General features: G+C 43.4%; 1 protein-coding gene across 10 annotated transcripts in view; it reads left to right on the top strand.

Moving 5' to 3' along the window:
• Positions 1-25,528, top strand: part of HMBOX1 (homeobox containing 1) — a 105,382-nt gene extending 79,854 nt beyond the window's left edge. For 2 of the 10 annotated variants that reach the window (XM_066180125.1, XM_066180126.1), the window contains exons 7-11: positions 16,199-16,281; positions 18,444-18,539; positions 19,950-20,044; positions 20,186-20,287; positions 23,235-25,526. In XM_066180125.1, the coding sequence (XP_066036222.1) occupies positions 16,199-16,281; positions 18,444-18,539; positions 19,950-20,044; positions 20,186-20,287; positions 23,235-23,372 (514 nt within the window). In that variant the 3' untranslated portion in view covers positions 23,373-25,526. Of the gene's footprint in view, positions 1-16,198; positions 16,282-18,443; positions 18,540-19,949; positions 20,045-20,185; positions 20,288-20,928; positions 21,034-23,234 lie in introns of those variants that run through there. The other 8 variants (XM_066180134.1, XM_066180132.1, XM_066180133.1 and 5 more) reach the window with 8 other exon arrangements.
• The last annotated feature ends 201 nt before the right edge of the window (positions 25,529-25,729 follow it).

The following is a 25,729-nucleotide window of genomic DNA, read 5'->3' as shown; positions in this document are numbered from 1 at the left end:
ACAAAAAATTCCAGTTCAATTAATTATTGTATTGGTGCCAACCTGATAGAGTGAAGAGTAGAGTTAGGGCCATATCCTGAAATGTCTGATGCACCTGAGGGTCTGAGTACAGGGTATGTGTATTAAAGGAACTAATTGGTTTATACTGGATTTCCAGGATGCTGCTTGTGGTTTCTGTAATTCAATTCTCCAGCCTTTACTGCTTTTTTGGAATCCTCCCAGGGTAGTTTATTAATCCCTGGTCTTAGAATTTTTTTGGACAATGGATTCGGGTCTCTTTATCCCTTTACTGTTTTATTTTTCTGTAGATATCTCCCTGAATATTTATGCTCTGAAGGTTAAGAGGAGAAGTGGTTCCAGAAAGTAAAGTTCTATATTTAACTGCAGACTAGGTGTGGTTCAGACAACTGCAGTGCTACTGATGCCAACCTTGACCTGTTCTCTTCTGGAGCCTCCTGCTCGTGGAATATGCTGAGTTTTGAGTGTGTCGGTGTTGTTGTGTGGCTTTGCCCTCCTTTGGGAGCGGAGCTAAGACTGCAAGAGTCCTTTCTGTGCAAAGCCGAGGTTAAACTTGAAAGCCTCTTTCTGGTTCACTTTCGTGTTCTTTTTTTTGTTACGTCTTGTCCCACAGATAATGTTGTGTTTTGGGGTTTTTTTTTCTTCTTTTCTCTGCTTTGCTTCTTCTTTTCAACCCCTCTCATTAGAAGTATGAAATTGAAAATTCCCTTGGGGCTTTCTCTTTTTTTAATGAAGCTGTGTTGTCTTGTCAGTCTGGTTTTTTTTTTATTATTATGTTTCTCTCCCAGTGATTTATGCTTCTCCTCTAATCATATGTTTGAATAGAGGTATATCTTATTTTTCGAGCAAAAAAAATAACTAAGATTGGCAGCAGGATCAGTGATTTTATACCCATTTTAAGGCATTTTTCATGAGTGCTGTTAAAGACTGAGGGGGGGAGTTGAGTGTTGTTTTTTAGGTATATGCTTTATCCAAAGATTAAATTAAAATAACTGTAAATTCTGCCCTAACCAAGAATGAATAATTCATCAGCTGAACGTATTTCGGTTTGTCTTGGGAGCAGGGACTTTTGCTTTCTGGTTGAGGATTATTTGGTTTGATTTTATGGCTCTGGGTTTTTATTTTAACACGTGTCTGTGCTTCTGAAGCTCCTTTCGTAAAAGTGTGTTTAGATTAAATAAGACTGAGGTGCTATAGATCCCCATCATCCCCATTTCAAAGGTGGCAAAACAGAGTCAGGTGTTTCACTTGGCTTTATTCAGGAGAGAAATGGGTTCAGATTTCCCAAGATAGGGGGGTACAGTTTCGTGCTGTAGCTGAGCTGAATTAACAGTTTGTCACCAGCTCATCCTTGGGTGTTACCCTGCCTCGCCACCCTTCTCAATTCCTCCTCCTCGGTTTCGCTGCTCCTACCACCCTGCACCGTGCCGGAGATGTTTCTTGCCTGATGGGAATAGCAGCCAATTCAGCCTGCTTCAGGAAAAATAAATCCTTTTTATTTCCCCCTGCATTTTCCTGAATTGTTTTGGCTTGCTGTGCCGGGCCAAAGGACAGGAATGCACAGCTGGGAGCACCAGGAAGGGGAAGTTTAACAAAAAAAAAAAAAAAGGATGATTCCATGGAGTTGTTTGGTCTGCTTGGTTTTGTTCTGATTTTCTTTGGTTTGAGTTGGATGAGTTCCTGGTTTCTTTACAGGCGTGATTGTACTGGCATCATGGACGAGGGGGTCCTTTGATTTTTCCGAGGTACAGGAAAGCGTTAGGTCCATGAGGATTAGAGGGATGGAGCACCTTTCCTCTGAGAGAGGTAGGGGTTTCCAGCCTGGAGGAGAATCTAGGGAAAGCTTGGAGCCTAAAGGGGCTCCAGGAGAGCTGGAGGGGGACTTGAGACAAGGGATGGAGGGACAGGACACAGGGAATGGCTTCCCACTGCCAGAGGGCAGGGCAAGATGGGATATTGGGAAGGAATTCTTGGCTGTGAGGGTGGTGAAGCCCTGGCACAGGCTGCCCAGAGAAGCTGTGGCTGCCCCTGGATCCCTGGAAGTGTCCAAGGCCAGGATGGGCAGGGCTTGGAGCACCCTGGGATAGCGAAGGTGTCAGAATTGTAACAAGATGAGATTTAAGATCCCTTGCAAGTCAAACCATTCCATAATTCCATGATTACTGTGGCATCATTGCCCAGCTCTCTCTGATTTAACCAGTTGTGGGTTTGTTTCCCCTCCAAAGTGGACCCAAGCTGAGGAAGGTCAACTCCGTGCCGAGACCAGTCGCTGCTGCATTCGCATCCTGGTGCTGGGAGATTGAGCCTCGTTTCCCCTCCTGGTGGAGGCTCATCCCACCCCGATCCCGAGGCAGTGCCCTGGGCATGGTCCTGGCCCCGAGTGAGATGAGGCCTGACGTGCCTTATTAGAAATCCTTCCGACTGTGAAAGCGCTTTTACTGCAGCTCTCCTGAGCGCCGGGGCTTCCACGGCTTCCCTGGGGAACACGAGAGCTCTATTAGCTCCTGAAATTCAGTTAGGAAATTTTCTTAGTTAATTTCATCCCATTACTCTTAGTTATGTCTTCCAGCAGAACCTTAATACCGGCCCCATAGGGGATCTAAGTTTCCTGTGCAAGGCTTTGGAGGAGATTTAAGTTTGGGATTCATTGCGTTTCTCCCTTTCCAAGCTGACAGCAGAGCAGGAAGTAATGTCCTTCGGCCCCTTCCATTAGGCTGCTACATTGTTAGAAACAGAACAGCAGCTTCTCATCAATATAACGATGGCCACGGCTTGGCTCGGGAATGTTCTTGCCTTTCCTGGGTTTGCTGGGAGGTGAGGAGGGCTGGGAATTATCTCTGCTGTCCCTGTGACCCTCAGGTGTCCTTGAACCTTTTGGTGACTCGTTGTTCTCAGCTGTAAAATACCCACTTACCAGCTTGGGAGATGAGTCAAGCCAAGGGAAAAGTGCCAAAAGCCTCTAATTCTTGGGTTACCGAGGAAAACTGGCATTAGGAAAAACTTCCTGACTTCAGGAATGGCGCAGCATTAAGCAAGTTATCTACAGGAGCTGCAGATCATTTCTCAGGAGCAAATTAGCTGAAATCTGTCAGCGTAGTTCTGAGATACTTGATCTTAATGCAGGGAGAAACATCAGGTGATTTCTTTATATTTTTCCCAGCTCTTTCAATCCTGTCATAAGGTGTTTGTTAGTCAGCAGCTTCCACGGGGAGATTCAACTTCATTAAGGCCTTTGAGATGCAGGGAATGGGGTTTTTTTTAGGATCTTTGCTGTTTCAACGCTCCTGAAATGCGTCGAGATCTGAGCGAAGGCACTTTGCAAAGGCACCCAGCAAAGTTCACTTTACCAGTCAGACACAGGCAAGAATCATATGCCTATGTGAAGGTTCAAGTGGTTTGGCTCAGGGTCATTGCTCTGTGTCTTCATAAAATGCAAGAGCAGCCATTTTCTGCTCGGCACACAGGATCTGCCTTATTTTGCATTAGATCAAGCTCTGTTCCCTCTCAGACATGCATAATATACAAGCTTCCTATTCTAATCAGCTGTAAGCAAATCCCAGTTGTTTGGCAGATTGCAGGCAGTAGAAAAGAATGCAAGGATGTCTGTCCAAAGCCTCGCCAGACTCCGGTTTCTTCAAGGATCCAGCATCTAACGAGTTATTTTGCTTCCTAGAGAGCTCAGGTGGTTTTTGTATCCTTGTGTTCTCTCTCTCTCTGTCTCTTTTTAAAAATAATAAAAAGATCATCTGTGGGAGGGGCAGCTTCTTGCAGCAGACTTCAGATAAAATTCTTGTATCTGCCAAGGTCAGAATAACTGAAATCAACATTTAGAAAAAGCAACTTTGTCAGTTTGATCTGCAACAACACTGGCTCATGCAGCAAACCCACATCTTAGGAATGGGAATTCTCCTCTAGTCCAGATACTCTGCTGCGTTCCTGCAGCGCCAGCTGGGATCCCTCAGTGTTCTCTCCCCCTGCTCATGAAGGTGACAAGTAGGATCTCATCCCAGGTGATGATGGTTGTGGTGTTTATCATTCTTTCTACCTGTCCTCTCCATCCTGTGCATGGTTCACACCTGGCCAGCAGCCTTGTGGCTGTGGACATAAGCTCTGATCTCCTATCCTGTATTTTTAATCCTGCTATTGCAGCTCTGGGCGTTCTTATTATTCACATAAATATGTAATTCCTTCTAAATCCTGCTAAGGTCTTCAGGGTACTTCCGGAGACCTAATTATACCTAGTTTCATTTTGTATGCTAAAATGTGTTTAAAAAGTAAAAAGTCCCTCTGGCATGAGTATCATGAGAAAGAATAAGGCAGAACATTGCATTTATCCAGGATCATTCTCTGTACGTGCTGCTATCAGTGTGCTGCTCGTTTATCTCCTCTCTGAACTTAACAGTCACTCTCTTATCTCTTCTCAGACACCAAAGCTTCCCTTGCCTCTAATAATATTAATTGTCACTCTTCTCTGGACCTTTTCTATTCTTACATTCAATTTTTAGTGACCTGGGGCAGGTGAGTGGGGACCCAAGCAGAGCTGATTTCCATATTTCCAGGCTGAATATTCTGGCTTACACCAGCAGCTGCATCCAAGTCCTGTTGTTCTCTGACCTCCAGCCTAACATCTGGGGTTTTTTTGCTGATCACTTTTGTGCATTGATTGAGAGTACCTCTTCTTGGAAAAGTTTCCTGAAGAACTACTACTGATTTAGACCTGGTCATGTCCGTGAGGAGGTGGAATTGTTCTTTTCCGTGTGCAGTGCTTTGCTTAATGCCTAGATAACAAATGAAGCTCAGTCGTGGGGTTGTTAATTGCTGTGAATTTCAAAAAATTCAAAGATTATTTCATTATTTCAATTTCAGAAATTATTCTTGCAATAGTATTAAAGAGTAAGATGAGAAGAGACTATTTCAGAATACTTTTAAAGGAGTTGATGATCTGGCTATAAAAAGTACTCTTGAAATACGGAACATGATGCCTGTTGGTAAATGAAACAATCTTTTGAGTCTTTGGAGCTTATGATTTCCAGCTTTATTTGTATCCAGTATAAATAATTCGCCTTGCAGAACTTTATTTAATGTAACCGTTAGTGTCATTTGTTTTAGGGCACAACTTGGGTGAGGTAAGGGCTTGTGCTGAGTTCATGCACAGAACCTCTTGCTCTTTACAATCATGTTGAGACCTCTAGATGCTGCCTGCTGTAAGGACAGTGTAAAAATATAGGTCTGCTGTGTGATTTCTCTCTCTTTGAGCTTTGTTGAGTTGCCTCAGTCCTTCATGGTGTTGTTCTTCCTGTGACTGCCCTGTTTAAAGGACGCAGAAGGAATTAGGAACGAAAAGCTTGTATTAATCAGCTGATTTGTTATTTTTTCAGTTATTTTAATGTGGATTCGGGAGGCAGGGAAAGCCATGACAAACTTGTCATGCAAACTGTGTGAAGTGGCCCCTGGCACCTTCAGGCTGCATTTTATGTGGCTGTTCATGTCTGGAGTGTCCAGAACAGCTCCAAGCTGAGGGGGAAGAGTTACTCCTCCCAGCGAGATTCACCCAACCCCGATTCAGTGTGTAATGGAACCCACTGAAGTGTATTACAGAATTAACTTCCTGAGTGATTCTGGAAGCTCTCAGAAGGAATTCAGGACCAGGCTGGCCCCTTGTCACCTCTGGCTTTGCTGCTCCTGTCACCAAGGAGGATCCAGGAGCACCATCCAGCCCAGAGCGCGGTTGGATTTTCCCGTTCCTGCCTTCCAGAGCTGTGCAGAGAGTTCCTGCTGACTCTCACTGCAGCTCAGCTCTGAACAGAGTCCAATCCCACCTCAGCCAGAGGAAACTCTCTGCCATCGAGTAACAGATGTGAGGTCTTTACACAAGTAATAAACAGAGTCATTATGGGGAGAAGTGAGGGAGGAAAATTCCGAAGTCAAACTCTTAAGTTGTTGCATCATGTATTTATGGGCTCTTGGTCAGACTGTGGAGCACTTTAAACAGCCCGAAAGAATGTTCTATCAGAGAACCATATGGGCTTTAGCCACAGAAGTCACTACCACATCCTCGACTGTTTTTTAATTCTTTTTTAGGCTTTTTTTTTTTTGGTGATCCAGGGTAGCACAGCTCTCTTATTTGTTTGATTTTCCTTTGGAACACACGTAAGTTTTAATTTGTTTTGAATACTTTGCTGTGTGTGAGGAACTCTATAAACAGCATAGAAGGAGTGCCTTTTATGATGCTTTTCTCTCTGGATTGGGAATAGCAGCATCCTCAGCTCTGTCAGGCTCGGCCTTTTTGGTGCTTTTGTTGCATTGTATCTTTTGGTCACGGTGACTTCACAAAACCTGATCTTCCCAGCTGATGATCTTTTTTGTGCCTGCGAAGTTGTTGTTCCCAAAGTGGGTGACCTTGGATGCTGCACCATTAAATTTCTGTTTAGTTCTTGCCCTTAGGATTCTCTATTACTTTTTATGGTGCTTCAATTCACTTGTATTGATGTGGCTTCTGACTTCAGTCTCAGCGGATTCATCACCATGTGCAGACTTTCTGTCAGGATCATTAATTGATTTTGTTTTTAAGATGCTCCAAAGATGATACTTGAGGAGTGTCCCTGATTGTTGTCTTCCATGCCATTAGTTTAATTTTTCAACCTCTTCTTAGTCAGTTGTTTGCTTTCTCACCTGTCTCGTAATTATACTCATCTTTGTCTTTTCCAAAATCATTAATATAATTTCCCGTTTGTCACTTCATCAGATACTTTCCTAAAGTTCAGAAATGCTGAGGATAATTAGTTTTTTTGGTCAACAGTTCCTCAGTTGTTTTTGGAGCTTTACTACCAGCACTTTTTAACTCAGGCCTCCTAAAAGGATTGTCCTGAGGAAACTCTGCTGATCTGAGTGAGGGTGACAATGACATCTAAGGGGAAGCACATGGGAAAAACATGGCTCAGGGTAGGGAGCACAAATCTTGGAGTAAAGAGCTATGGATTGATTTAATCTGGTTTCTTGCCTCTGTGTCTTTTAACTTTGCTGTTCTTCTACCTCTAAATTCTTGTAATAATATTAAAGAGTAAGATGAAAAAAAGACTACTTCAGGATACTTTCAAAGGAGTTGATGATCTGGGTATAAAAAGTACTCTTGAAATATGAAACATGATGGGTGTTGGTAAATGAAATAATCTTTTGAGTCTTTGGATCTTATTATTTCCAGGATAACTGTTCATAATCCTGTAGGGAAAAAAAGGGAAAGTTGGATAATAAATTCAGCTATTTCCTCTCCCTGTGGTTGGTGAATGGTCACTGAACAATCTTTAGCAAATAAAGAAAATGATCTTGCTGCTGCCAGCTTTGAGAAATATTCTTTAAAGATCCCGAAGTTTCCTGATGGCTTAAAACTTCCCTTAAATCTCCTCCTTTGCTGTGTTTTCTACAAAGAACATCCTGAAGTTGGTCTTGGCACTGTAGTAATTGAATCTACTGTCATTATTAGGTTCATTCATTATTTCTCATTTTCCTTTGCTTCTGTCCATCTGTTGTGTTGTATTTAGGTTGCAAGGTACAGAATAGATTGATATTAAAAAATTAAATACATTTTCTGCTACCTGGCTGTACAGCACTTAATGGGATAACAGTTTTGGTCCAGATCTTGGAGATAATGGGTGTTAGGAAAAATACATCTATTGAGCCCAAAGTCAGATTTCATCTTGACTTCAGGTGCTGGATATCCAGCTGCTGGATAACTTTAGGTGCTGCAGGAATTGGCTTTGTCTGTGGAATCCTGTAGTATTTGTTCTTTTAGCTGAATCAGTTTTTATTTTCTGAAAATGCAGCAGCAACTGGGGGCTCTGCTGAGCTGAACCAAGTCTGCTCCAAGACTGGAAACTGAAAACAAAAACTTGTGGATTTTTGAGGGAGAGTGCTGGTGCTGATGTTGGGAACTGTCAGTTTATACTAAGATTAATCCCAAATTTCATGACTGGTATTTTTTCTTTCCTGGAGGCTTAGGTCAAAGGGAGGCTCCAAGATTCCCATCCAGAAGAACTAAGACCTTAGCGAGGCTAAAGTGAGGGCAACCTGAGGGACCTTGGTGTTCACACCGGCATTATTTACTCACATCAAGGGCTGAGCTTCCCCCTAAAGCACAATTTTGAGGCAGGGTTAGGCTGTCCTAGGAATACCCAACCAGATGAGCTGAAAACCGAGCTCTGGCTCTGCTGCATGGAGTATTTTGTTCCAGAGAGCAAATAAAGACGTTCTGCGTTGAGTAATGTAAAAACCAAGTTTTGTTATTTATTTATGTTGCCATATAAAGCCTTGGAATCCTCTGTTGCCTTGTGAGTGGTGTCTGTAATACCCTCAGCGTTGATTAGAGTTTGTCTGGTTGGAATTTTGAGGGTCACGAGCAGCACAACAGCCCTTCCCAGTGGGTGGGCCAGGGCTGATTCCTGCAGGGCTTCATCCCTCCTTGGAGATGTTTCACCCGTGGGCTGACCCTGCTTTGGCTTTGCTTGTGAGGACCAGATAATCCAAAATACAACTGAAATGACTCTTGCCCTGTACCACTTTAAAAAATGAAGATGAGATGTTTGTTTCGCAGTTGTTTGCAGAAAGGTTTTGTTTATCACTCCCCAAGTCCAGCGGATTTAATGCACATAAATATCCCTGCAGCATGGAGGTCTCAATTTAAATATTTCAAGTAAATAAAAGAGAACAAGAGATCCTATTATTCATGCTTAGATGCCTTGTTAGGAAGAGCTTTGAAGATGCTGTTTGCTCACACCAACTGCTCGTTGAAATATCGCAGGACGGTTCTCACTTTATCTGGTCTCGATGTGTTGGTTACTTGCTGGCTTCAGAAAAATGTCCACTTTTATTTTAGGAACAATTCAGTGAACTCCGTTGACTTAGAGAGTTTGGTGGTGCCAGGAAATTTAAGGATAACTTTAAGGATGTCCAAAATTTTGTCTGACAGTGTCTTCAAGGTGCCTTAAGCAGAAAGTACCTGTGTGTTTCAAATTGCTGCAAACTCCAGATCTTGCCATTCAGAAGAGGCCCGTTGTGTAATTTCAAAAACGCCCTTATCACCAAATCCAATTACGAGGAAGAGTAAATCGCCACCTCGGATGTCTTAACTATTCTTTTTTTAATTGTTAATTATCTCGACAGTAGGGTGCTAGAGATTAGGAGGCGCAGATTATCTTTGCAAGTACGAGGCTTTTCAGAGCTATTATCAATTAATTCTGTTTCTAAACAAATTTTAGGATAATATTAATAGCTTGATAGGATTGTGGTCCTGGAGACCGCTGTCAAAATTCTGAGAAAGTGGTGTTGAAAGAATGAAAACCTCATTGTTCTATTGGCTTTGAAGGTCATCCAGCTTTACCCACTCCCGTGCAAGGTGTATTTTTGGCATTTTAATCTACGTGGCAGAGGAGATTCCTGCTAAGAAACATCAGTGAAAGGACTCTCAGAGTTTAGACAGCGACTTGTAAAACCAGAATTGAGAGTCAGCTCTGTTGTGTGAGGGTTTTTCATGTGCACTGACATAGCTCTGGAATTTATGTATGCAGACACATCCTGAGGTGTGAAATAATTTCAGTTTCTCTCTGTCTGGTGCTCTAAGGGTTCCAGTGCTGGTGAGATCTCTCCTCCAGATTTGCACTTGCAATGAAAAGAAATCCAAGAATGAAACATTTCTTAGAGTGAGAGGCTTGAAAACTGTGCTGTCCCTGGACAGAGTGTGGCAATACCCTGGGCCTGAAAGCTCAAGTTGGGAATGAGAGAGATTTTTTTTTTAAATTGGGATTTTTACAGTTTGTTTCCAAAGGCGATTTAAAGTTAGGGTAGATTCTGCATTGGATAAACTCCCAATTTTTTATGTTGGGACTAGATATCTCTGCAGATTGGACAGAAGATCTGGGCTTAATTGCAGAATTGCTGAGAGAGTCCTTGTCAGTGCTGTAGAAGAGGTCAAGCTACAGTCCTGCAGCGGTTTCTCCATTCCTGTAAATCCATGGACCTGTGGAATCCATTGGCTAAGTGATGGTGCTGTGAAAGGAAAAAACAGCAGAGAGCTGCAGCCATCGTGTGTGTCAGTGGTTTTTTCTGGGTTAGGGATTTTTTTGTTAGATTTGTTTTGCTGCTTAGAATATCTGGTTGAGCTGATGCCTCAACTGAAGTTCATCCAGAGTGCTGCACTTCCCGTCCTTGCCTGGTTACGTTTTGCAGTCCTGGGGGAAGTTCTCAGCTCCATCAGAGTTTATTTGTGGAGGGGATATCTCTGAGCTTTAATTTTACTGTCAAAAATAAAAATGACTTTATATCATGGGTTTAGTTGACACCCATGTCGTTACTAGGGAATCAGTAGAAATATCAGTAGATAAAACTGGTGGTGTCATCTGCTGACCTCGCTGAGAATGGCATTAGTGATATTCTTGGCCAGCATTTACTGGGAAATAAACCAGTCATTACACTTTCTGATGAGATTATGCTCTGAATGTCACTTCTCTGACAGTCTGTCTCATGCCACGCCGAGATAAGATCTCAGGCACAGATGACAGACTAACTTCAGAAATATTTCCATTGATTTGACAGCCTGAATAATAGTTCTGCTAAAAGCCACAAAGACTGGAACAGTGACCTCTGGCTGCTGGGTGATACTGGAGTGATAAATGTACTAATGAGAGATAAATAGGTAACTACATTGGAGTGTTTTCTGTACCTTGTCAGTGGAAAGCAGAGGAACTCTTGGGAGGGAAACCAGATAGGGAGCTGAAATTACAGGCATCTTATCAGAGCCAGAGGAGCAGCTTTCACCTCGTGTATTTTGAGACACCAGAGGGTTTGGCAGGGAGCTCCATCCCTGAAGACAGCCCAAGCTTCTGTTCATCCGCAGGGGAGGGAGCTGGGCAGTTCTGCTTTTCCATCCCTCCCTGGGCTGGTGGCCGAGCCCGTGGCTCTGGCTTTGGTTTCAGCGTCCCTTGGAGAGGATCTTTGGGAGCTGCTGTGGAAGGAGCTGGGCCCAGCTGCCTTTTCAGCCGTGTCCTCCCGCCTCCCTTGGCTGCACAACCGCTGCTCTTGGCACGTGTGGGGAGCTGGACCAGGGAAGGCTGCTGGGCACAAAACATTCCTGCAGAAAAGGACTGAAGGAGAGGACGGGATCATTCCCTTTGCTCTGTGATTAAATTGTGTTAAGCTGGACTGCAGCCTGAGTTTCGGGGAAGATGAATCTCACATTCCTGGAAATGTCCAAGGCCAGGTTGGACGGGGCTTGGAGCAACCTGGGATAGTAGAATGTGTCCCTGCCCTTGGCAGGGGGTGGGAACTATAGAGGGTCTTCAAGGTCCGTGTAGCCCAAACCATTTTGTGACTCTTTTGTCTCCAGCAGAGGAGTTGGAGCCCCAACGGGAGTGCCAGGATATTTCATTCACAAGTGAAGCTCCTACAGGGATGGAAGTGGGAACCCAGGGATGCAGGAACACAAAGTGAAGTGAGGGAGTGAGCTTGCAGCACCTCTGCTCTTCTTCATCAAATATCTGTCTGTGTATTCTTGCCTCCCATTAATTGCAAGGCAAATTATCCTTCCTCCAGTGAGGGTGATCTGTGTCCCCATACCTGAGTGACCTCACCTGAGAGTGATTCAGCTGTGGAAGCGCCATGAATTATTACCCTGCAACACTTTGCCTCTCTGCCTCTCCACTTTGAACCCCTGCCACACTTGGAAGTGTTAACCATTAGGTCCTGCTGTAAACTGAGCATTTCCTCAACTTGAGGTCTTTTGATCAGTTTTGGGGGGGCTTTATCTCTTTCCTTATCTGGAAAAACACCAACCCCGCCCGTCCTTCTGCGGCTCCGTGGTTGTCGTTTCAGACACTTCCCTGGCAGCTGCAAAGCTGATAGGAAGCAACAAAACTTTCACTGTGGATTATCAGGAACACTACTGAGGCATTGCTTAATGCATCTGATATCTCAGCCTCGAGAACAGAAGGGAAAAAAAAAAAAAAAGATTGGCAGCTATTGCAGGAATTCAGAGAGGGGCACCTTGGTAAAGAATCGGGGGGAGGCTTCTCCTTCCATTACAGAGCCCTGGGCTGAGATGGATTCCCTCTCCATCATTGTCCTAAGCACATTATCCCTGAAAGAAAGAGGGTTTCTCTGAATCTGCAATTTTTCTAGGCTTCAGTGTTATTGAAATGAAACGGCTTCAAGGATATCTACATTCTTTACCATCATATGGATTCTCATCTCATGTAAATTATTTGGCCACTTTTCATTTTAATCCTCCACTGTCATTTTCTACAAAAGAGATCATTTGGTTTCTTCATGGAAGGTATTCAGCTGACAGCTGCCCTTTGTCTAGAAAGCAGTGTGCCTTTGCAGGAGTTACTTGTGCCTGCTCCTTTTCTTTTTTTTTCTTTCCTTTTAAGTTCATATTGCTCCATATTTTTCATCTGTAGCTTTCAGAAACTTCGCAGACTGTGAACAGGTTTGTGGCTGTGAAGGGAATTTCAGACATCCCGCATTCTTTCCCTGTGTACCTGGCTGATAAGAAACAGAAGTAGAGACAGAAAAATTAATTTACTGCAAGAACTGTTGTCCAAAAAAAAAAAAAAAATCACAGTGTTTTCATAACTTCTACATAAGCAAACAAAACAGTCAGTGATGAAGTCTTGAATTTTTTTCCATGGCTTCCCTATCTTGAAAACTTAATTATTCTCATCTGTTTTCCAGGAATCATAGAATCATGTAACCATAGAGTCATTAAGGGTGAAAAAGACCTTTAAGATCATCAAGTCCAGTCGTCACCCAGCATCGTGTTCACCTCTAAGCCATGTCCTCAAGTGCCACATGGTGGGAGGCTTTAAATGTTGTGTTTTGTGTCATGGCACGTCAGCCACAAGACCTTGATGGAATAGGGATGAAATGAGATGTGCTGGTAGAGTTTATGCACAGGGAATTTGGAGGCTGAGGAGGAAAATCAGCAATTAGGGTTGGGTATTTTGGGTTACCTGGAGCTGTGAGGCCTTTTCCTTTCAGGGTATGAGCTCTGATAATGCAGCTTGCACTCCTTCAAACACTAAAAGCACAATCTGGTCATGCAGAGGAACAGTGTGACCTCAAAAATGGTCTTAAGCTGAAGGAGGGTAGATTTAGGTTGGATTTTGGGGAGAAATTTTTCCCTAGGGGAGTGGTGAGACCCTGGCACAGGCTGCCCAGAGAAGCTGTGACTGCCCCTGGATCCTTGGAAGTGTCCAAGATTGGGTTGGAGCAACTTGGGACAGTGGAAGCTGTCCCTGCCCATGGCAGGATGTTAGAACTGAATCGTCTTTAGGGTGCCTCCCACCCCACACCATCCTGGGATTCGGTTCTGAGGAGAAGATTCAGTTTTGGGGAGCACAAGTTGAGGGCTGGCCAAATTTATAGGGAGGGTTGAATGTGTGAGGGAAGAAGTCAAATCATTAATGAGGATAAGGAATAATCCAGCAGGGGGAAGGAAAGAGAGGCAGGTTCTGAAGTTACTGTCAACTGCAGAAACAGAGTTTTAGCTGCTCCAGTAGTTTCCCTTCCAGCTGGTACCCACTTGGCTTTGTGATCTCCCCAAAAATGACCAGGACAGCTGTGTGCCAGCTCACTGAGATTTTTGATGCTTTTTCAGAAATCAGAGATTTGCAATGAGAAGAATTCCACGTTTTCTAGTGAGAATCACTTTTCTTGCAGAAATTTTTAGACATTTTACATGAAAAGATCAGAAATTCCTGTTTGAATTTAAAGAAAGTGTTTCAGGATGATGAAAAATGTCAGGCAGATGAATTGTTTATAACTTGGTTGTAAAATGTTTGGAGATGAGAATTACTGTTTCAGCAATTTCTGAATCACAAAAATGATTGGAATACACAGAGCTCCCTCATTTGCTAGAAGAGATGTCTCATTCATTCTCCAGTTCTGGAAGTGTGCTCCATCACAGGGAGATTTCCTGTTATCCCAGAGAACTGCAAGCATGGGCTGAAGATTTGTTGTTGGTAGAAAATACGTTTGTTATTTGTTGGAGGCAGCAAAAGCCTGGCTGTGGCTTGGTGAAGGGACAGTGTTGAGTTAGGTGACAAGAAAACTGTCACTGGTGGCTCTGGTGTTGTCTTTGCTGCTTTAATTAGTGTCTCCGTTTCTTGCATCAACAAGAATGGGCAGTTCAAGGACACCCTGACTGATAATTTTATGTATTTTGTAATTTCTTCCATAAATGCTGATTCTTGTACAGGTGGTGCTGACCTGGATTCCTGGTTAGGACTCCAGGGCAGGCAGTGTGTTCATGTAAATTACAGAGCAGCTGTGATCTCTTGATGTTCCTTGTCTCAGGGTGCTTAAAAGAGGAAATGATTCTTGGCTCTGGGTGGAGGGCAGTGCTCTGTAGGTAGGAGAGCTGAAATATTGTCATGGAGCTGTTTAACTGGGATCCTGAGCTTCTGCTTCCATCACTAACTACTGGAAAAAGCATTTTCTGCTCTGTTTTCCAAGCCCTCCATTCCCCAAAAATGCACCTTTGTACAGAACACGACCCCTTTGAACAGAAATTTGCAAGTTGAGATAGACACACACATCACTTCAAAGGCTGGAATCACAGAAAGAGAGGAGAATACACTTTAAAAATCACCATGTCCAGAGGGCGTGATGTTCATTCTAAATTCTCATAAAGCTGAACAAAGACACCAATCCTGTGTCAGGGAACGCCTCCTTGGATTCTTCAGTCACCTTAATTCCAGCAATTAGTTCAGTCTAATAGTGGAAGTGTTGGCTGACAAGCTCCCAACTTTTCCGACACTTAACTAAAGTTTAAGGCAGAGCTGCCCTTCATTTAGAGAAGATTGAGCTATTCTTGTCCTTCCATTTGTTCTCTTCTAGCAGATCACCTGGAAGTCCATGAATGGTGAAACTCTCTGAGCTGAACTGGGATTTTTCTTACTCACTGAGCAGCAGCTTTGATATAGGACCCCATTTTGGTCATAGGTGTGATTGTAAATGACTCTGTGAACAGGGGGATGAATTAGTGACACCTAAAATTCAACCTGAGTGTTACAAGTTTGGACAGAGACAATTCCTGTATGGAACAGAATCTGGATTTCCATAGAAATCAACTGGGGCCAATCCACTGGATGAATAGTGGAAGATAATAATTGCCTCAATATGCCTGAATCTCCTACTACCAAATGATCTACAATTAAGGAAATAAATTTCTTCTTTTCAAATCCAGAGCAGCTGTCCAACAGCCGGACCTGCTGCTGATCAAAGTTGATAAGAGAAATCCTGGGATTAAATATTATGGATAATCTACAGAAAAAACAGTGGTAGGCCCTGCTTGTGGTGTGATTAGCAGCGTCCATTGAAGTGAACAGGACATTTTGTTGGTTTTAATGCAGATCTGATAAGCTCTGTAGAATGTAAATCAGTTCATTAAAATTTGCAGAGCGGTTCAGTGAGGTAAAAGAGGGAACAGTTTTAACTTTTACAGGATGTTTACTGCATGTAAAGTACAATAAAATCACAATTATTCCAGAAAAAGTACTGTTAGAAATGTGCTGTACTCAATGTGTCGTTCTGAGGAAGATGAAAAAATTTAAAGTTGTGGTTTTAAAAAAAAATAATCTGGCTGTAGAAATCATCCTGTGTGATTTCATAGCATCTCCACACCATACCTGTCTCTGCAGTATTCGTGGGGTTTTGCATAATGTAGATATTAAAAGTATGTGTGGATGTGTGTGTATTAACAAATATATATGAACAGGGATCAAAATCAATGTTAAACAGCTCCTTCTGCCTAAGATGGAGGTGTGTCAAGGGGATAAATAATAAATAAATGATAATGAAGTCAAAGGCCTGGGGTGCCTTGGAGATGATGCTTCAGTTGGCAAGCTTAACTCTGATATCCACTGAATTGCCCACATTTTTGGGTGTCCTAGTACAATATTCCAAATGCTGAGGTAATACTCACTCATCTGAGGGATTTGGGAAGTTTTCTTCATTCCATGTGGACATACGTGCAGGCTGTTATTACTTTATCCATGAAATTCTCTGTGTCTGGTACCTGTGGAGGAGTGATGCATGAATCAGCAGCTGACACTTTTTAGTGGAGCTGCTTTGGAACTTTCATGCTTGGATTTCTTAAGAAAAAACCTGGATTGTTTTTTCCCTTTTGCAGTTACTTCAATGAGAATCAATATCCCGACGAGGCAAAGAGAGAAGAAATTGCCAACGCCTGTAATGCAGTTATACAAAAACCAGGTGAGGAGCTGCTGGGGGTGTCTTTCCCAAAAACAAAGAGGTTTCAGTGCCTCGAGTTCTCAGACTGATGCTTGCAGAATCACAGAATCATTTGGGTTGGAAAAAACCTCCAAGGTCCTCAATTTTGGACTGATAAATCAGGTTTTTGGAGGATGAAGGAGCTCAGCTCTCCTGTTTTTCAATATTTTACAGCTTCCAGACAGGGATTTCATATTAGAACCTGGGTGCTAATGGAGGACTTTATCCTTAGGTCAACAAGTTGGCATTTTCCCTGTTTCTGGAGAAGTTATACTTGGGAGAGGAGCATGAATATTCAGTGTAGCGTTAGTGGATGCACCTGCCTTTGCTTAGTTTTGCTAACCAAACATTTACATAGATTTCAGAACTGGGGTTTTGGATATATTTAGATTTCATACAACCAGAATAAAAATTAATGAGAAGGCAACTAAGGCGTGAGTCATGCACATGGAATCACAAAATTATTTAGGATGGAAAAGCCTCTGGGATCATGGAGTCCAACCATCCCCACCACTGCCAGAGCCACCACTGATCCATGTCCCCTGGTGCCACATCCATGTGGCTTTTAAATCCCTCCAGGGATGGGGGTGGCAGGGCTGGACAGCCCTTTGCAGGCAGAAGTTGTTCCCAATATCCAACCTGAACCTCCTCTGGTGCAGCTTGAGGTCATTTCTTCCTGTCCCTTGTTCCCTGGAAAAAAGATGGATCCCCACCTTGTTGTCCTTTCAAGGAGTTGTGGAGAGCTGTGACTGTCACAGTGTAGCACAAGGTCAGACCAGTTTAGGATGGAGTTCATCCGGTGAGACAAGCCCAGCTTAGATGAGATTGTTCCGTTTTCAGTATCTCCAAAGCAGGAGGTTTTTTCTGCCTCCAGGCCCCTGTTCCACAGCATTGAGCACTCTCATGGCAAAGTACTTTTTCCCTAATAGCTGCTGAAATTTTCCCCGAAAAATCCATCAGGGTAGAGAGGACCAGAGAGCTGAGGATTTGATTCCTGGCTGTGCTGCTGGTTTGTGGAGCAACTTGGAACAAAGTGCTGCAAGGCCATGTCAGGGAGCTGTAAAATACTGCCAGTGGTGCTGATGCAAAGCATTAGGCAGCAGCCAAGCTATCAATTTCCAGAGTTTTCTTTCTTTCACTTGTCTCCTCTCTCCTAACTTATTTAAGTGTGCAGATTGCTGCAATTACATGGGTGTTTTGTATGCTGAATAAATAAACTTTGAGAAGGAGTCAGAAGCAGGGGGAGCTCAACCCTGTGTAGCCTGCAGAGGTCTGAGGATGCAGGTATGGGGAAAAATTTACATAGGGTCAGGAGCAACAGGAGAGGTTTCCAAGATGTCTTTGGAATACTGAATCCCTCCAGTCTTCCCTTATTTATACTGATGACCAGATAAAGACATAGTTTTCTATAGCTGCCTTCTGGTTTTTAGGAATTTCTTGGTTGTTTTAAGTGTAAAAATCCGGTGATCTGGTTTCCAGCATCCACCCCCGTTCTCCCAAAAGATCCCGAGTGACCTGGCACAGTTGGGAGGGTGTGATGGGTGCTGGGGGCTGAGAGAAAGGAAAGCAGATTGCAAGGGCGACACAAAACCTCTTCATTCATTTTGTTGCTATATAAAACAGTGTGCTCGTGACACATAGTAAGGGAAGGAGCCCCAGGGATGGGGGTTTGTGGCAGGAATTTCATTTTGTGGAATCTCGAACTGGAAAAGCAGCTCTTCATTCCCCCATGGCTCTGGATTGAGCTGGTTGAAGCTGCAAAGAAATTCCTGTATTTCAGATTTTTAAAAAACACAAGAAAAGAAGATATTTGGCAGTTAGTACAACTGCATCTGGACACAGGAATTTGATCCACATAAAGTTCACTTTTTTCCTCGGTTATAATAACTTGCTAGTGCTGTCTGTCTTTCAGGGGTTTATCCCATAGAATCCCAGAATTGTTTGGGTGGGCAGGGACCTCAAAACTCATCTAAAGTTCCAATCCCAGGCCTGGGATAGGGACACCTTCCACTATCCCAGGTTGCTCCTAGCCTTCTCCAACCTGTTCTTGGACACTTCCCAGGGATGTGGCAGCCACTGCTTCTCTGGAGCCCAGTGAGTAACACCTTCTCAACTATTATTTTTTCCCTCTGTTGCTTTCCTAGGAAAAAAGTTGTCGGATTTGGAGCGAGTTACCTCCCTCAAAGTGTACAACTGGTTTGCCAACAGGAGGAAGGAGATCAAGAGAAGAGCCAATATCGGTAATGTATCACAGAGCCTGCCTGCAAGGCTTGGGCTTTGCTCAGGAGAGGTGGCAATTACGTAAGAATAAATTAGTGAAAACACCAGAGGTGCTGACAGCCTCCGGAGAAATTATGGAGGAATTATGAAAATGAGCCCCTTGCTGTTCCAGATTTTTTTGTGAAATACGTGTAATTTTGTAGAATTCTGTCACCAGTGCAGGAAAAGTGATGCAGTTACAAAGTTTTACTGGAAGATCAGCTTTAAAAAGCGAAGTGAGAATTCTGTAGGTGGAAGGAGAGTTGCATTTCCCTCTTTGAGTATCCAAATCCGAAATGAAACCTCAAAACTGTAAATAAAGGAGATAGAGATGTTGGCAGGTTCACAAACTCAGTGTGGTGTTTATCCTGGTTATACCTCTGCCCCTGACAGCTTTCCAAGGTTTTGCCCAGGGACAAGAGGCTGGAAAACAGCCGTATTTTTTGTTAATGATCAGAAAAAAAAAATAAATAGTCACTTCAGAGTTAACTCTGTGGGCTCTTAGCTGATCGTAAGGAAATCAAAAGTGACTCTGAACTTGTAGGAAGGAGACTCTCTGATGTGGATAAGATATTCTAAGGAGTATAGATCACCTCAGTGGCCTGGATCCAACAAACTCCTGCCATTCATAAGAAGTTTGATGCCATTCCCTAGATATTATGCAGAATTACTTTTACAGCAGAGACAGACATCCGTATCTGCTTATTTCCAGTATTTTTAATTATTTGAAATGTTCCACTATTTTGCCTTATTTCTGATTAAGAAAAAACCTCTTATTGTATCATTTAACATGTTACTGAAGTTTAACTGAACTCATTTTTCTACAAGTAAAAACAGCTTCTCAAAGGGATGGGGGAATAAAGCAAGCTCAGTCCAAGGTGGGTGGAGTTTAGTGTTAGGGGAGGAGGTTTGGAAAGAGATTAAAAAGAACCAAAGGGAGCTTTAGATATTTGGATCCTACTGGAAGATGGATTTTTGTGTTTCCAAATCCCTGAAGTGCTTTCAGAAATTTCTCCCATCTGTTTTCAGACACTTCCCACCCCCTTGAGTCCTGGCAGTCCAAACTAAGGGGGAAGATTTACAGGGAATGCCTTTGCCTCTCCAGTTCCTTAGAAATGACACTGATTTCTGTTAGGATTGGCTGGAAGACAGGGATTTTTGCTCACAGACAAGTCTGGTAGTTGGCAGGGGAGGATTTCAGGCAAACCAGTGTTTGTACCTGTGCTGCCTTCCCAAATGTTGGAGAGTGAAGAGCAAGGGGCTAAGAACTAACCCTGTTCCTCCAGTTACTCCAGCTTCCTGAAAAAGGAAAAAAAAACCCACCAAACCCTAGTTACTTTAACTACTCCAATGCATCAGATAAATGAGGGATCCATTTGCTTTTTTCGAAGAAGCAGCAATCCTGGAGAGCCATGGAATAGATGTACAGAGTCCGGGAGGTCATTCCAACAGCGACGACGTGGATGGCAATGACTACTCGGAGCAGGTGAGCACTGGGAGAACTCGAACACCTGAAAAGGCCCTTTTGCCTCGTGAAAATCCTGTTTTGTTTGGCTTCTGTGTCACTGTGACGGGGAAAGGGTGAGAATCCAGCGCTGACCCACATGGATTTGTTGCCTCACAACAGGACACTTGGCAAGTACGCAACGGGGAGGAGGAGGGACGATGTTCCGAGGGAGGCAGAGAAGCAGAGAAGGTAGAAGAAGACAGGAGGATCTGCTCCAAACAAGCAAGTTACACCCCTCACACCACACACAAATGTCTGAGACACAGCAGGAGAGCCTCACCTCAGCCACAGCCCTGCCATACCCATGCTCTCCTTCCCCGGCACTCTGAGTTCCCCTCCCTCAGGAAGGGATGAACAGATCCTTCACAGTCCTCTGTGTCAGGCACCAACAATTATCCCAGAAAAACGGTGCACCTCTTATTTCTCTCTGCAAGAAAGGCCCCATTCTAGCAAGGGCCACACCTGCTGTGAGCTGCTGACCCAGCCCCAGACACAAGCAGGAGGGAGCCCTGCCCAGGACCCTTCAGAATTCTTTGTGCCAGCCTTTCCCAGCAGGATTCTGAGCACTGAGCACCCTCCTGGAAGGTCCTGAGCTCCCTCTGTCTGTTCTGTGGGAGAACCTTTCAGGACCTTCTCAGGATCATCCCTCAGATACTGACAGACAAAGGGTGAAGGGTGGGGGGAAAGGATTTGATTTACTAAACTCTGACCTTTATTTAGCCTGTTCCATATTGTTCTGCAACAGTGTGCCACTGTTTTGATTGTTTACATGTTATCTGTCTTTTTTTTTGTTTGTTTCGTTTTTTTGCATTTTAATTCTTGCCTGTTCTCTCTTTTTCTTGGCTATTTTTAACCCTTGACAGCAACTTCTTTTTTAAATTCTCTAGCAAAAGAATACCCCTTCCCGCACTCTGAGCCCTCACCTACCCTAAAGTTGGTGACCCTTCCTTCACACACCTTCCTGACAGGTATTGCATCCCCTTCCCAATTTTCCCAGTGTTGGCCGAACCCTCAGGGCTGTGTGTGCTTGGCACCAGTGACTCCACCAGTCCACTCAACTGCTTTTGAGAGGAGTTGTTTCTGTGCTACCCCACAGCTGGGCTGGATCACTTTTCACTGCCTCTTTTGGGAGTGGCTGGGAGTTCTCCAAAGGCTGCTGGTGGAGTGGAACAGCAGCTGAGTGTCCTGGAATGAGTCCCTGGCACACTTGGCTCTGGCCCAGTTCAGCAGATCCCTGGCAGAGGCATCCCCAGCTGCTCTGCTCCTGATGGGGATTGAGACCCTTTTTATAGGTCAGCACCAGCAGATTTGGTGGGACCAACTTTTCTGGCTCTCAGTGATGAGAAGCTGCTCTGTGAGCACCATAAAATATTTAGAAACCACTGCTAAGCCCAGAAAATTCCCTGTCAGACAGATACAGGACCAGAATACTGAGGTGGAGCGTGATGTAGACTCACAAACTATGTTTTTCTTCTGTGCATTAACCACCATACTTTGAAAGGAGAAATAAATTGGTTATTAAAATTTAAAGATTTTTGTTTAGAGGCCTTAGAAATGACATTTCTCAGTAATCTGGGCTCTTCTACGAGGTGTAATTAGTCATTAGCAGCAAAGGAGATTAAATGGCAAGTTCTCCTGATGACCATTTAACATCCTTTAGCTGTTAAACGCAGAAATTCTGTTTTCCACAGCAACACTTAAACTCTAATAAACTTTAAAACACAAAGTTCATCTAAATACTAACAAAGTGCCTAAACTCTCATATTTTAGGGCTCTGTATTTGTATCTTTATAAAGATTTCTGAGAGGCCCTAAAATTTACCAGACCCTTGTTATAAATGAATGAATTCTTCTAAATAACCTCAGGATTTTACCAAATCCTGACTTTTTTTTTTGTTTTTTGTCCTCCTCAACATTTGCCACCCATGATCTTAATTTAAAAATGCTCTAGGCACGTTTTAAATTTTAAATCACACAAGTTCCTCACTTGAAGGCTGTTGGGAGATTGATAAATGTTTATAGTTTCCTTTCTGTAAATGATAATAATCTAAAAATCCAAGATCACAGGGGGATAACTATTAGTGCCCTGTTTTAAAGAGGGAAAAACAGTATGATATTTCCCAATATTCCATATTTGATTTATGGTGGTTCCAGTCACTGGTTTTCTTAGCATTCAAAGAGTTTTCCAGTATCTTTTCCCCTGTATCTGTGTGAATTCAATGTTTTCACAGGATGCTGACTTGGACCAAGGGTTAGGCTCAGTTTGTGTCATGGTTCTAGTCTAGTACCAGTTAAAGAAAAAGTACTTTTCTAATATATATAGAATTATTTCATTCTAGTAACTTCCAGCTTCTGAAAGTCCGTAGTTTTAAGAGGTTTCCTGAGTTTCCATAATTTCTAGCAGACTAATTTTCCCTGGATTTGTCAAACCCTTGCCTTTTAAAGCCATTTTTACTTTTGTCTGATGTAAAAATCAGTGAATCCTGAACTGAACTGTGCTAAGTGAGCAGTGCTTCCCACTGCTGCCTTGGATCACATTATCATTCCAGTGAGTGTTTTTGATTATTAGATCATAAAAAAACATGGACAATTGTCCTCTTATTTTCCAATTATTTGTAATAAACATTTATCATATCAACCATCAGCCGTTTCTTCCCCAAACCGGAGGACTTGGCTCTGTTTAGCTTCTTCTCGTGAGGAAACCTCTTCCCTTGGGATGTTTTTTTTTTCTCTGCCTTTTCGACTTCTGTCGTGGCATCAAATAGAATCAGAGAACCACAGGATGGTTTGGGTTGGAGGGGACCTTAAAGTTCATCTCATTCCACCCCTTGCCATGGCCAGGGATGGCCTAAATAGGGTGACCAGAACTGTATAATCCAACTATTAGCATGGACCTGTGCCGTGCCCAGTGATTGCTGTCTTAAATTCGCTTTCCTGACTTAACCTCGTGTATCACTTCTGTCTTTATAATTGAATATTTTCCTCCAGAGCTGGGTCCCTCACTCCCTGCCTTGCTTACCTTTGCACAGTGAGGGGAACCAGCCCTAACCCCACGCTGTGAACCCGCTCTGTCCCCCCCGCAATCACTCAGCGCATTTGTTTTCTCCGCTGCGGTTTTGGACTCGTGGAATAACCCTGCTTCTCTCTGCTCCTTCCCACATGATTCCCAGGATGACAGCACTAGCCATAGTGACCACCAGGACCCCATTTCCTTAGCCGTGGAGATGGCAGCAGTCAACCACACCATCCTGGCGCTGGCCCGGCAAGGAGCCAACGAGATCAAGACAGAGGCTCTGGACGACGACTGATGCCAAGAAAGGGGAGGGTCAAAGCAAGAAGTAACTTAGTTTTAGACGTAGCACCTTAGCAGACTTTCCTCGGTCCTTAATATGTGTTCTTACAGTATAACTTTGCAGTTTCTTGTACGTCAGTTAGCTGTTAGGGTCTTGTTCTGTGAAGATGGCATGGTGCCCTCAGCCTTTGCATATACTCTCTCAGTATTAATTCCCAATAAATAATCAATCAACCAACCAACCTCCCTCTCCCGGCCCCCAGTGGCTAGAAAGGTAAAATCAAAAAAAAAAAAAAAGGAAAAAAAAAAAAAAAAGAGAAAAAAAATATCTTGCTGCTCTGTCTTAGCATTCAAAGTGCTTCCAGGTATTTTAGACAGCCCTCAATTACAAGTCTTAGGCTACACTTAAAATCTTGGATAACCTTAGAGATCGTGTTGAAACCGATAGTCCGTTCGCTTTCCCTGCCCTGAGACTGAAAGGATGCAAGCTGAGGTAGTGGCACAGGGTCGATGGACACCAGACTGGGAGTATCAACAGAGAGTAAAAAGAACACTTAGAAACCCCACTCCAGCATGGGAATAAATGATTTCCAGCTGCAATAAGCCGTGCCTCACTGGTCATACAGTGACTCCGTTTACTTTCGGGTGCTGTGCTGAGAATGTCCATTGGAAACACATTCCCACATTTCGGTTGTTGCTCACATATTCAACACAGACATCCTCTACTCTCACAAGCTGCGTGGCTTAGTGGAGAAGTGCTGCCTTCTGCCTCTGGGACCATGGTTGAAGCCCAGCCTGGGATCAAATGAAAAATGAGCTGAATGTCTAATGGACAACAGTCCACTTCTCAGAACCACTGCTCGTTCTTGGCATGGCTGGCAGTGCCTGCTCAGAAGAGGTTTAGACTCTTACCCATCTGTCATTAACAGTTTCACCTTTAATTCCTCCTCTCTCACCTTTTCTGTCCCCACCCTACTCCCCTCTCCACTTTGCCACTTTCGAAAGCAATGTTTTCCAGGAAGGTTGTTAAGGTCCTGACATGGGTGAGTGGATTTTTACACGCCTGTGTAAGTAATGCCTACGTCCTGACTAGCCTGAAAGGTTACTGGAGAATTTGACATCTGACCTTTGCTAGATAACCATCAGAGCATAAATATTCTCCTAAACATGAACTTTTTTTGTTTGTTTGAAGGCAGGAGGATCTCTTACCTGAGAAATGGGGTGTGAATGTTTTGTGTTCTCTTTACTCTGTCTTTGTTAAGGTGTGAGAAAGCTATACTGCTACGAGCAATTTAGTTAATAATTGGAAGCCATACTGATAATGGATGTGGTAATATTTGTAAAGCAAACCTACTCTAAGTAGCAGGAACTAATGGAATTGTTTTCCTTGATCATATGTAGCACTTTTGTTACTTTTTTCTTAAAGATATTTATATTTGATAAGTCTTTTTTTTATCATTTGAGAATTCCAAATACCAAACAGCAAACTTGCATTACAGAGTCACCCTGCGATCACCTTGTCATCTAGTATCTAAATGATGAACTGTGTGTGCATCTAAGAAAATTACATCTGCTAGCATTGTGTGGAAATGATCTCCTGGCATCCTGATAAAATGATATGTTGCTGCCGGTAAGAGGAAACATTTTGATGGAAACAGCATGAGAAGTGTTAGAGACGGGCAGGGCTGTGTTACATTAACAGAGAACAAATTAAAAACCTACGGAAATTTTTGTATAGAGACACATCTATAAAAGTTTGCATAGCGTTTCCCTCCACATTCCTCTTTATCTTCCCAGTTTGGGTGGGAATAGCTTAAAGAGGGGAAAACAGCTCAGTCTGAAGGATGGGTTTCCCTTCGCTCCCTTTCCACTTCCGAGGCGGAGCGAAGGGAAGCTGCTGTTACTCGCCTTGTTTTCTCATCCCTTCCTCCCTCTTAACTCTCAGAGAGCTTCGTGACCCCTCCAGTGTGGCTCCTCAGCAGGTTTTGAGCCAGGCTGAGCCCTCCAGATCAGCTTCCCCTCTGTCCATGTGGAGCAAACTGATCCCCCAAGTGCCGAGGAGATCCTGTGCTCTCAGAGGGCACCGCTGTGCCGCCTCTTTGTCCCTTGGAAGATCTATAGGTAGGGCTTGGCCTCGACTTCTGCTTATGGATTTCATTGGAAAATTTATGTGCTTTCCTTAGATATAGATCACTGGAGCAGAATGAAGCCGTCTTTTTTTTTTTTTTTTTTTTTTTTTTTTTTTTTTTTTTTTTTTCCTGTTTTATTGCATTTCTTGAGTAGGCAAATTCATGAGTAGCGTCAGGGCGGACTCAGGAAAGGCAGGACTTGGATCAGTGACCATTGCACCACTGCAGTTATTTTCTTACTGCC

This window comes from Chamaea fasciata, unplaced genomic scaffold (assembly GCF_029207755.1).
Source record: "Chamaea fasciata isolate MVZ Bird 193981 ecotype frontalis unplaced genomic scaffold, bChaFas1.0.hap1 SCAF_3, whole genome shotgun sequence".
Taxonomy (NCBI): domain Eukaryota; kingdom Metazoa; phylum Chordata; class Aves; order Passeriformes; family Sylviidae; genus Chamaea; species Chamaea fasciata.
This window is presented reverse-complemented; position numbering and strand designations above follow the sequence as displayed.